The sequence below is a fragment of the Sebastes fasciatus genome, chromosome 22 (genome assembly GCF_043250625.1).
Source record: "Sebastes fasciatus isolate fSebFas1 chromosome 22, fSebFas1.pri, whole genome shotgun sequence".
NCBI lineage: Eukaryota > Metazoa > Chordata > Actinopteri > Perciformes > Sebastidae > Sebastes > Sebastes fasciatus.
In genome coordinates, this window is record NC_133816.1 from 4,918,831 (window position 1) to 4,931,113 (window position 12,283).

Below are 12,283 nucleotides of genomic sequence, written 5' to 3' on the forward strand. Positions count from 1 at the left end.
ATGACCTCTTGCAGCAATCAATTTTAAATCATGTGCTCACAAACATTTTAATGCTGTATTTAGATGATGGGTAGTCTTCAAATATCAAGTTGGTCAACAGTTCATAAAGCATAAAGTGATGATATAACTGTTAAGGGCAAGAGGATGTGAGGAAAAAACACGCAGACAAATCCATTACATCAGTCATGTATTATATAATTTTAAAGGTGCAGTGTGTAGGATTTGGCAGCAGCTCACTCCTCCCTTTCCAAGACTGTTTTAACATGAGCCAACGAGTGCAAAACCGCGGTAACGCCGTTCGCCTCGCTCAGAGACCTTCCTTACCATAATAACACTACTTTAGGATCAACGGAGGTCAGACTCCGTGAGGAGGACTCGCTCCCTATGTAGATATGAAGGGCTCATTCTAAGCAAACAAAAACACAACAATTGTAATTTCAGGTATTTATATATGTATACTGTTTATATGTGTAGGATCTGGTGGCATCTAGCGGTGAAGTTGCAGATTGCAACCAACTGAAACCTCTCCCATATAGAAGAACTACGGTGGCCGACGCAAAAACACAAATGGCCCTATCTAGAGCCAGTGTTTGGTTTGTCCATTCTGGGCTCCTGTAGAAACATGGCGGCCGGCTCCATGAAGAAGACCTGCTCCCTATATGTAGGTATAAAAAGATATTATAAGGTAACAAAAACACAACAATTCCTATTTTCAGGTGATTATACACTAAGGAAAACATAAGCTACTTATTAATATTATATTCCATTTCTGTCAATAGATCCCCCTAAATGCTACACACTGTTCCTTTAATGTGTCATATTAAGTGGATATTGAGCTGGGGAACATGGCACAGCAATGCTAAATGCTAACATGCACACAATGACGATGCTAACATGCAGATATTTAGTAGCCTAAGAGTATTTACTATGTTCACAATCTTAGTTTAGTGTGTAAGCATGCTAACATTTCTTAAAAATAAAAAAATTAAGATATCTAAATTTAAAAAAAATTCTATAATATTCTACTTTCGCTTGCGTTCCTGTTGGATTAAATTCAATACTTGATGCCTACAGTGATCCATTATGGGCACTGTCCCTCAGCCTGTGTTAACTCCCGCTGTATCAGACTGCCCTCTGAGCTATGGTGTTTACGTGCTACTTGGCAATGCAAAGTAGATTTTAAATTCCGCTCACCAACATTGCATGGCGCCAGCTCGAACTGCAGCAGTGTTAGAAAGATTTGAATTTCAATACCCAGAAACCATGTGATATAAAGAGCAAACAGCAAGCTCGTGTTTACCAACCCCCACCAGTTCAACTTTCTCTGGATGGACCTCATTCTTTGCTGTTCGTGATTATTGATTTGTCACAGTGGCTCGGGACCACTGAACCATACCTGACTTGAAAATTACATTTCAATTTTGATTACAATTACATTAAAAAAAAATTGACTCCTTTTTTTGTTTTCTGGTGTGAAATTACGGTCTCACAGGGCAGCTGGCATTACAATGCACTGTCCAAAATCTGATCCTATTTGCTACCTGATGCCAAATGGAAATAATGAATGAGTAAACAAGCATCTATTTATAAATCCATTTATATCTACTGTACTTTTTACTATACAGTAGGTATACTATAGTGTAAAGATATATGATGATGCACAGCCAAGTTTGATAAGAATGGCTGGGAATGTCCTGTAATTTAACAAAAAGAAAAGATGATTATGCAAATCCCAAAAGAAGAACATTGTTTACATGGATACAAACACTGAGGAGACAAACATATCTGGCTCACACTGGATCCTAGTGTGACATGCATGCACCCTTAAGCCACGTTCATCAGATTTCCACTTTCCAAGGAAGAGGCTGTCCCGTGGGTCAGGAGGAAACGTGGAATCACGCCCAGTTCGTCTAGGGAACAAAACAGGCCTATCAAGTGACCCCGGACACCCGCCGAGGATGGAGAGGGGGACTCAAAAGCTGGTAAACATCTGTAGGCTGTCAAGGCTACAGAATGTGCTGTGCAGGCAGAGGGCATGTGTGATCAGTCTGATCAGTGTGATTGACTCTGCAGCTGCGGCAGGGAGGCATTTCACAACACGGTACTGTCACTGAAACCCACACTGCGCGGCTTGAGATGAATCATGTCGACACTGAGTGTCTCAAGTAGCACCAATGAGCTTCAGTGAATGAGCTGCCCGGCCAGTAGAGTGCAGCTCTGATTCTTTTGGTTGCAGCAGCATGAAAGGACTTCAGTACTTTTCCAAGAGGCTGGATTAAACCTGCAGTAGGCAGAATGTTTTGGGCATCATTGGGCAAAAATAATAACCTTCTGCAGCTCCTCACGGCTCTGTTTTCAGGCTTTAAAAAATCTAGCCCGTGACAGGAGACTTTGGCCAATCACAGGTTTCACATTTCATAGAGAGAGAGCATTCCTATTGGCTGTTCATTCAATGGAGACAGCTGTCAATCACTACAATCAAACGGTCAAACTAGGCAGCGCTGATCTAATATGAATCAATATTCTGTTACTGTAATGCCTATTTATCACTTAAAATGTTTTCAGAAACATCTTGTAGTGTACTGTTTAGCTGTGAAAGGAGAAAGTTTACTCCAACTGGTGGGCGGTGCTTGGTATTTCCTCAACTGATCTCAACATGGCTGCCGGGTCACAAACTTTCTCATTTTACAGCTAAACAGTACACTATAAGATGATTCTGAAAACATTTGAGGCGAGAAATAGGCATTACAGTAACAGAATATTAATTCATATTTGAGTTTGCGAGTGATTGACAGCCGCTCAGAGACGGCAAGTCTCCAGCTCGGCTCGGATTGGCTGTTTTCCTCCGGTCTGTGAAATCTTGCAGATGCCGTTAGGAGCACCGGAGGACACAGAGGCACATGATTTTATTTCAGATTACCTGTCTCATGCACTACTGTCAGTAAATAGTGACCGTTTTATAAAAATAACTTTTTTGTAATTATATTTGCTCCATTTCTACCCACTGCTGCTTTAAGCACTCAAGTACTTTTTAAAAGAATAGACATAAATTCTCAACTATAAATAGGGGTGTTAAATTTAGTAATGGTTACGTGTTCTATACAACTTATTTTTATGATATTCAGTAGCAGTATATTTACCAGTGACCCTTGTGACGGCTCCTGCTTGTCTGCATATGTCCACAGACAGACCTTACCTTGGGCCCCTCAGTGCCAACTTGCATTGCTGACCCACATGAGCACAGCGAGGGAAAGGGGTCGAACGAGGTTGCGTACATGTGACACCGAGTAAATGATCACCGGTGCTTTGTCCCCTCACAATGACGGTGATGCGTCTTGCACAAGATCATGTGGCTTCCGTCATTAACCTACTGTAACCACATGACCCTGTTCAGTTGTCTGTACATAAATGACGATAACTAGTGAAACCCTTACGCAATCAATATGTAGTACACCATTACATCAATAGCATACTTACTTTAGCCTAAAAAAAAAAAATCATGCATTTACAAAGATAAGAGGCTGAAATGGAGAAAAAAAGGGTCTCAAGCACAAATGTCATTACTACAAATGTCCCACACAGGTGCCACAATCTTTCTGAATCTCATTTGTATGGCTGACAAATGGAGGCCCACAAAATCACTATGGAGATGCCTCCATTAAAGACGGCGAGAGAAATGTCACACAAACGCCACAAGCAGCTGATGTGCTTCTATAAAGAGCTACAGCAGTGCCTGAGCACAAACTGCTACTTATGTGAGGATGTTTCTCAACTACTAACCTGTGGGAGCAGATGGGATAGTTTTTTATGAATTAGTTATGACAAATAAGCCTTATAATGCCTATAAAGTTGCTCTACAGCGACTGCTGGTGGCTTTCCGTGATGTCAAGCTGAGATATTCTTTTGTCATACTGGCCGGCATGATAAAGAAACACATCACATGCTTGTAGAGATCTTGTTGTCCCAGTTTCGAAAGCCTGCATTGTGCCACTGTTGCCTGCCCACTCCAGGATCGCTGGCTCGGTCATGGCTCCAGAAAACACTCAGCAATTATCTGTGACTGAACAAATGAGTCTAAAAATGTAAAGTAAGGTTTCAATTTTTTATTGTCCAATAGACAAGACGTAGTTTTGTTCAAATGGCATTTTAAAAAAAGAACAAAAAACTGTAGGGAATTCACCAAAAACCTTGAATTGCTAGCTGGACCTTCAGTAATTTCTTTGCACGTCCCGAGTTAACAAAATTACATAAAATCAAATAAGTGTTTACATTTGGGTCAACCATCCTTTTAATAGTCTATAAAGGCTCTGCATTGAAAAGGTGCGTCTGGGGGAGGGGGTGTAAAAAAAAAATGCATAAAACGTTTACATCAAACAGCTCAGAGTGAAAAAAAAAAAGTACATTTCTAGGACATTTAAGGCATCCACATTCCCCTATAGTGTGAGAAGCCCACACCATGACAGCAGCATCTTCACAAGATATTCAGTCTTCATCCGCAGCTCTAAATACAGCATTACACAACAAGCTACATATGGCCCCCAAAGACTACATTTCAGTCTCCTATTCAAGCCCAGGTGGGTTTACTGCTGCTGAACACATTCAATGGATCTGGAAACACACAGACACATCAACAAAGTGGCTAGTGTCTTTTAACTAAAGTGTACGCACAGTATGTCCCTCTTAAACATGTTGACGTGAACATGGTTTTACATTCATCTGCAAAATGTACAGTTTAAAATTGTGTTTGAGCAACAAATGCTCCGATTAGAACAGAAAAGAAAAAAACATTCAGGATATTACAATTGTGCTGATAAAAAAAAAAATGCACTTAGAAACACTGAAGCCAAAACCAGAACTATCAAGCTTTTAACTTTACATCCCAAGTTCCAAACTGGCTACTAATAGTTGAACTGACAAACTGTATTGTACAAAAACACTGTAGAAAATATGACACCACCAGAGTGTCATTTACATTTGGGCAGAAGTGCTTTTACCCACTGGAAACCCGATATCCCGCGCTAATCCCTCCCATAGTTCAGCACTCCTCTACCACGGTGCCAGCCGAGGAGGAGTACAGTTTTTTCTTCACAAGTCGGAAACCTGGACTCAGTTTAAGTACGTGCCTGAAAGTCGGGGCGAAGCAGGTCCCCATAAAAAGGAAGTCCCGCAGGCTGGGCCAGGCGGTGCCGTCCTGCTTGAACACGAGAGTCAGCTCAAACGTGGGCACCACGGTGGCGTCGTACACGATGCGCTCCAGCCGCTTGCAGCCCTTTTCCAGTTCCAGGTGGACGTAGAGGACGCAGCCGCGCAGGCCGCAGGGCTCGCAGGACGCCAGCCGCAGGACCTCGCGAGCTATTCTACGCGTGAGCTTCTCTGGTACCAGCACAGAGGAGCAGTGCAGCGTCGTCTTCTTGGCTCGTGACAGGCAGTTTTCGAACATTTTGGCCAGCTGTTGACAAGTTCGGTCTTCAGTGGCATCCGTGTTCCTCTGGGGTTCGGCCAGGCAGTGATCCCAGAAATCCAGTTCTGGGAAAACAATGCAAGTTGAACATTTAGGGACCAATGCCAATGTTATATTCAAAGAGGACCTATTATGCTTATTGTTAAGTGCATACATGTATTTTGGGTATCTACTAGAACATGTAATGTTCAGAAAACACTTTTCTTTTCTCATAGCGGCTGTGCTGCAGCACCTCTTTCCACCCTTTGTCTGAAATGCTCTGTTTGAGCTTCTGCCCCGCCCAGTCTGCTCTGATTGGTCAGTTGGCCCACTGTTACGACTGGCCAACTGAACCAAACTCTTTGGACAACGCTCCAGCTCCACTCTAACCAGTTTTGTTCGAGGGCGTGCCAAGCTAGCCGTTATGCAAATGTGTTACTTGGTAACATCACAACGTTACGGAAGAAAAGGCGGGACTTCAAGCGAGGCGTTTCAGGAGCAGAGTTCCTCTGCTACTCCCTTTGGAGTAGACTTTGGGCTTTGTAATTTTGCAGACCTTTTACATGCAACAAAAACTATATAACACACTAAAGGAAAGAGAAAAAGCACAATAGGTCCTCTTTAATACTAACAGAAAGACAATAAATGGCTATTTCAAGATGCAGACATGCACAAATCACATTTTTTTTATTTAGTTTTGACCACACCTAAACTACAAATAAATACATGATCGAGGGAATTGCTTTTGCATCCCCTCTGGTTGCAGTGTGTGGATGTGAGTCAACAATCACATGAGAAAAAAGAAGGATAAACATCACAGCCAGACAGCATCCAAAATATTAATTTACGAATCAAACCATCACATTATAGGTTTTGCAATACAATAATTTAGCTTTGGACAGGAAAGAAATGTCTGGCTATTATCCACATGCTGCTGCTGTTGTGAAGACAGGCTGAAGGGATGACTTCATCCTCTGTTGACTTCCCTCTCCTCACCCCTCCCCTCCCCTCCACTGCTGCAGCCATGCACCACACAGGGATAAACAAGCACCTACCACTGGAAGTATCCAGCAACTGGCGAATCTCTCTCTCTATACAGACAAAAACACAGAGAAAAAGCTATAGCACCTAGCTTACCTTTCTCAATGCAAGCCTGGTCATATCTTCGGTCAAACAGATCTGAGATGCATTCGCTGCTCTTGGTTTTTAAAGTGCTTGTGGCGACCATGGTGACAGACTTGATCTCTCCAGGCAGGAGTGGGCTGTTTTCCTCTGGTTTTAGCAAAGATACCTGGAAGAAAACGACATAGCAGCGTCAGTGCAACAGTCAGAAGAGTGTTGTTTTCAGCTCATTAATAGACAGGTGGCTCATTTAGGCTGCTACTTTATGATGTGAACGATTCAAACTGTCAAAATAAAACGTTAGCCACAAGTAGACAACTAGTTAACCCGTCCTAACTAAACAGAAGTTAACTATTTAAGCTCTTTAGCTGCTCATTTCTAGCTAACAGACACTTGTTTGAAATATTAAATGACTTACCTTAAATATTATTAAGTGCAAACTTATTTACTTAAGACGGTTTCTCATAAATAAGTTATTATTAATTTGACACACATACATACAGACACATTAAACTGCAGCTGACTGCACTTCTGAGGAGGTTTTATACTTCTCATCCAGCTCAGCTGACCAGAGGGCTTGACCAATCAGAACACGCCTCCTCACGTCATACGTAGCTCTTCCCTGATTGGCTGCCAAAGAGGGTTTGAATTAAATAATTGACCAATGTACTTGGGGGGAGAATATTTGTGTTGCTACATGGACGAGGAAGATGAAGTTTATGAAGTGAAGTTTGGTATTTGCTTTGAAAAAAAGAGGGATTTTTTGGGATTAATTTTCTACAACCCTGTATTTTATTTCCACACAGGGCTTGTTTATTTAGCCTTTAAATAACTGGCACTTTTCCTTTGTTTTATTCTTGTCTTTTACATGTTTTATTGTTCTTATGCCTTCCTTTGTTTTATTGCTTATTCATGTTTTAATCTGTCTGTTTATTTATTTATTCTTTTGTTTCTCCACTGTTTTGTAAAACACTTTGAACTACTCATCCTGTATGAAAGGTGCAATATAAATAAAGTTTATAATTATAATTATTATTATTATTATTACACAACATTTTGTATACAAGATTTCATCAGTATGCAACTAATACTTAACTCTTATTTATCAGAATATAACATATGTCTATCCTTTGCACTTAACGGCAATCTGTATATATGTATATAAACCACATACTGTATATCCTCATATTTAGCACTTTACTAGTTTACACTCTGGTTAGATGCAAAACTGCATTTCGTTATACTTGTACTATGTGCATTGGCAATACAGTTGAATCTAATCTAATCTAATTATTACTAATATAATTATAAGTATTATTATTATTATTATTATTATTATTATTTATCCACCTATTTAAGATAAGATAAAATGGAGCTTTGATAGGATTTGCAATACTGACACCATGAAAGTGACCAAAACTAAACTAAGAATGGCAAACACACAATTAAATATTATTTTTCATATCAAATACAGAATGACAACCAACCTCTTATACTGTATGATGTATCATATTGGTCATTATATCTCATTAAAAGACTTACTTAGTGTCAGTATTCAATGTCAATGTTCAAAATAGTCCATTTAGACTCATATGTTGCATCACCAAATACAAGTATGTTAAGTTAAGTACAACCATGCAATAATACAGAGTTCATATTCTTTCAACACAAGATGAATAAAATATACCCATCTGCAAAGATAAAACAATGTTTTTTATGACAGCATTCAACAACTACTACATCTCCCATGAGGCTTTGACAGTGTGCCATGCTGTTGTCAAATGCTAAGGAAATAACAATTTTTTCTTTTTACTCTTTGCTAAAGAGATGATTAAATCTATTTTACAACCAAGTACTGTAGTAGATACCCATACGGTTTTATTATAGACTGAACAATAAAAATCAGATAACTAACATCATGCATAAAATGTTGTAGTTATCCCAATTTAAAAAAAGAATTGTTGAACAATCTACAGCATTTTCAGCAGGATTAACACATTCAAACACAGCACTGGTCTTGAATTAAGAGGCCAAAGCATGAACATGGAGTTTGACCTCAAGAGCATTATTTTTTGGAGTCCTCACTCACCAATCCCAGAGGGCCAAAGGGTCTGCAGCAAAATAAAGCATTATTAGTGGTTGCCATATGGAAAAGTACCCCAAAAATAGAAGGCCAGAGAATGAAAACTATTCTCAGTGGCTTTCACATCAGACGGGCATGTAATTATGTGCAAAATAAGAGAAACGTTTTCCCAAATGGATGTCTAAAACACAGACATCTGTGGCCTACTTTACATACGGGAGGAGGAAGCACCGACTCGACCAGCTTTACTGTATGTGTATACATTTGTACATTACACTTGGCAGGTAAACACTGAGCCCATTTGTTCAACTCATCAGCAGTTTATCCCTCATCATACACTGTCCAAACAGAAAGTTTCTCCCAGTAACTGGATCTGCCCCTCTTAGGCTACCTCCCAGCAGCTCTGCTGGCTAAAGGGTAATGGAATCCAGTGGACGAGAGAGAGAGAGAGAGAGAGAGAGAGAGAGAGAGAGAGAGAGAGAGAGAGAGAGAGAGAGAGAGAGAGAGAGAGAGCTTTCCTACAGTCACATGGGGAGAACCAGATATGCCTCAGAAAAAAAGTCACATGCTTTAGCTAGTGTTACTGCCTTTGTGCATGCAGGTATATACTGGGTAAAGTGCTGGAAAAGCAAGGCTTTTGTTTAAGTTATGTGCAAAAGGCTTTGATATTAGGTTTAGCAGGTTTTTATGTGAATATATATATATATACTGTATGTATGTGTATATATCATATGTATATATATATATATATATATCTTTATTTTAATTGTTTATTTGTAAAAAGAAAATATGGAAAAAAATAATTAAAATATATGAAAAAGTTTGTTGAGGTCTACGGGAATATTTTGTCATGTTACTGTACTTGAAATATGTATTAAATTTATTAAAATTAAATTTACACCCCTTGGATTCTGTTTAAAATGATAAAAAAAAAACAATGATAACAATATTGGCTATTTGATCACTCATCAGCTGCAATGTAGGCTGTGCAAGGAAGAACCGGTTTCTGACCCAGACAGTTCAAAAATGCATCGCATCAGTGCTCACTATCACATGGTTGTAATGAGGATTTGACCTACATTCCTGTTGAATATACAAGGTCACTACAGTTGCTGACAATTCAGACCCACATTTCACACTGTCATAAAAAACTTAACGAGCTGGAATAGACCCGTTACGTGTTTAAAACGACATCTATGCAGGTCAGTGAGGTAAAATAAGATCAGAACATCTTAAAAATCTAGTATCTTGAGAGTGAGCTTCAGTGAACCATTTAAGAAGAGGAAAAAAAATTTTTTTTTTATAGTAGACACGATGCCTGTCTTCATAGTGTCCAACTCGTATTTGCAGATGTTGTCATAATTTGCAACAATGTGGGTTAACTAGGTGAAAATATAGTAGTGACTGATTACAGCAATGTCTACAGTAGATGTACATCAATTATATATATAAAGCAGTAAATTCAGGGCAATGAAATGACCATATGACATTGCAACCAACTGAGTACCCCTCCGCTCACTCCTCCCTTTGCAAGACTGCAGTAAACGCTTGGAGTGATCGCAAGACTAATGCAAATCCATTTACCATTTATTGTGAGCCGCCAAGTGCAAAACCGTGGTAACGCCGTTCGCCTCGCACAAAGGCTGTCAGAGAACTACGGTAGCCTTCAGGTAACGTAAAAACGCAAAGGCTCTCGTTAGAGCCAGTGTTTGGTTTTTCCGTTCTGGGCTACTGTAGAAACATGGCGGACTCCGTGAAGAGGACCCGCTCCCTATGTAGATATGAAGGGATTATTCTAAGCTAACAAAAACACAAAGATTCTTAGTTTCAGGTGATTATACACTACTGACAACATAGTTATGAATATTATGTTCCATTAATAGATCCCCAAAATGTTACACACTGTTCCTTTAAGACTGAAAAACAAAGGCAAAGGGATAAGTGTACAGAATGAGAAAGTTACAATTCAGATACTATATATGGAGCTCAGTATAGTTTCTGACTGTCCTTACAGCTCAAACCGAGTTCAGAAAGAAAGCCCTTGTGATCTCTGCACTCATGCATGAAATAATACTCTGCAGCTAGACGCTCAAGAGACCCAATGTGTTTACAGCAAATGTCAGATCTCTGCAAGATCAATCCAGTTGCTGCTGTCAGTGCTTAAGATGTTTCCCATGCCTCGGCAGTACATTCTGCCTCAATACTAGCTTTGCTTTTTTATGTGCAACCCCATCTGTCTGTGGCTTCCTGTGCTCCTGTCACACTGGCAAAGACTTTGGCAAAATAAATCTTTGCCGTGATGATGAAATATACAGTAAAAGAGCAGAAACCAGGACAGTAATGTGAAGCACCTCGGCCTTTGACCTTCACACCCGTGTTGGTAGTGTAAGGCGAGTCAGCCTTGCGAATTTCTTCCATGTGCCAACTCCTGTTTCCCTTATTGAGGCAGAAGATAAAATGTGTTGTGTTTCAGGTTACTAATCCATCCATGAACCTTCTGTTATCCCCCATCGAGACGCCCAGTATGCCAGTCTGGCACCGCTCCCCGCTCAGTGAAAATGTGCCCTCTTGTCGCACCCTCCTCCCTCCCCCCATGAAATTTAACAACAGGAGCCTTCTTTTGCTGAGTTGTACTTCTCTACCACAGGAGATAGCTGGGTGCATGTGCAGGAGAATTCTTCGTGCATATCAGTGCCTTGCACACAGCTGAGTAAGAGCTCCTTCAAGTAAGTTGAAAACATGTAATTTGTTTTTCTTTGTTAGAGCCAGGACACAAAATATCCACTTATTCATCTTTTATTCATGACCAAAGTTGTGAAAAGGAGCATCTACTGTTACTTGATTAGAGATAGATGTCCTTGCAAACGTACGAAATCCTGCTGATGTTAACAGCTGTCTTTAATGCAGCTTTGGCGTAATGATATCTTACAGTTGGAATAATTTGACTTTCCTACATGTCACTGGTAGCTGAGAAAGCGGTGCAGTTTTGGCACAAATGAGCAGCATGATGCAATAGAACAGACCAAAGGGCAACTGAAGCCAACGGACATTGCAATTTCACAGCCCCCTCATTTGCAAAATGAGGCAGAAATGCATAAAGAAATATAAAAAGAAATGTATAAATAAAAGAATACAGAAGTAGATAAGTTTGAGGAAATAAACAGGGGGGGGGGAAATGCAAAGGGGAAAATCGTGCAGAATAAATAAATAAATACATACATACATAAATAAATACATGCAATTTAACAATGACTAAATACATTTAAAAATAAGTAAAAAATCTAAAATAAGTGCAAAAATAAATAAATAATTTAAAAGTTATAAAAAAATAAAAAATAGAAGAGTAGATAGATAGGGAAATTAATACAAAGGAAAATAAATAGAGAAGCAAATTAAAACAGAAATATCAATTTATGTCACATTTTGTTAATTAATTCATGCCTACATTTATTTTTAATATTATTTTTGGTATATTTAAGGGCATATTTATTCATTAATTTATTGAGTCATTTATTTCTTATTGATTTTGGCAGGACCCGTCCTCCATACATACACAGGAGCTTCACTAGTAATAACATTTTCAGCTTTTATTTGGTCCTGTTATTGTGTAACTTATGAATTCAAGACAATCTAAGGAT

General features: G+C 39.4%; 1 protein-coding gene across 1 annotated transcript; it reads right to left on the minus strand.

The window, feature by feature from the left end:
- Positions 1-4,088: 4,088 nt before the first annotated feature.
- On the minus strand, positions 4,089-7,077 carry LOC141760730 (DNA damage-inducible transcript 4-like protein). Its single transcript, XM_074623793.1, has 3 exons — positions 6,981-7,077; positions 6,578-6,731; positions 4,089-5,526 (listed from the first exon to the last, which is right to left on the minus strand). Exons 2-3 carry the CDS (start codon positions 6,666-6,668, stop codon positions 5,036-5,038), a joined length of 582 nt encoding a protein of 193 aa, XP_074479894.1. The 5' UTR covers positions 6,669-6,731; positions 6,981-7,077; the 3' UTR covers positions 4,089-5,035.
- Between the last annotated feature and the right edge of the window lie 5,206 nt (positions 7,078-12,283).

Excerpts from the sequence above, each read along its gene's own strand:
- LOC141760730 (XM_074623793.1), bottom strand. The coding sequence starts at position 6,668 with ATGGTCGCCACAAGCACTTTAAAAACCAAGAGCAGCGAATGCATCTCA. Across the intron at positions 5,527-6,577 it reads CCAGGCTTGCATTGAGAAAG|AACTGGATTTCTGGGATCAC; the intron begins GTAAGCTAGGTG and ends TTGTTTTCCCAG.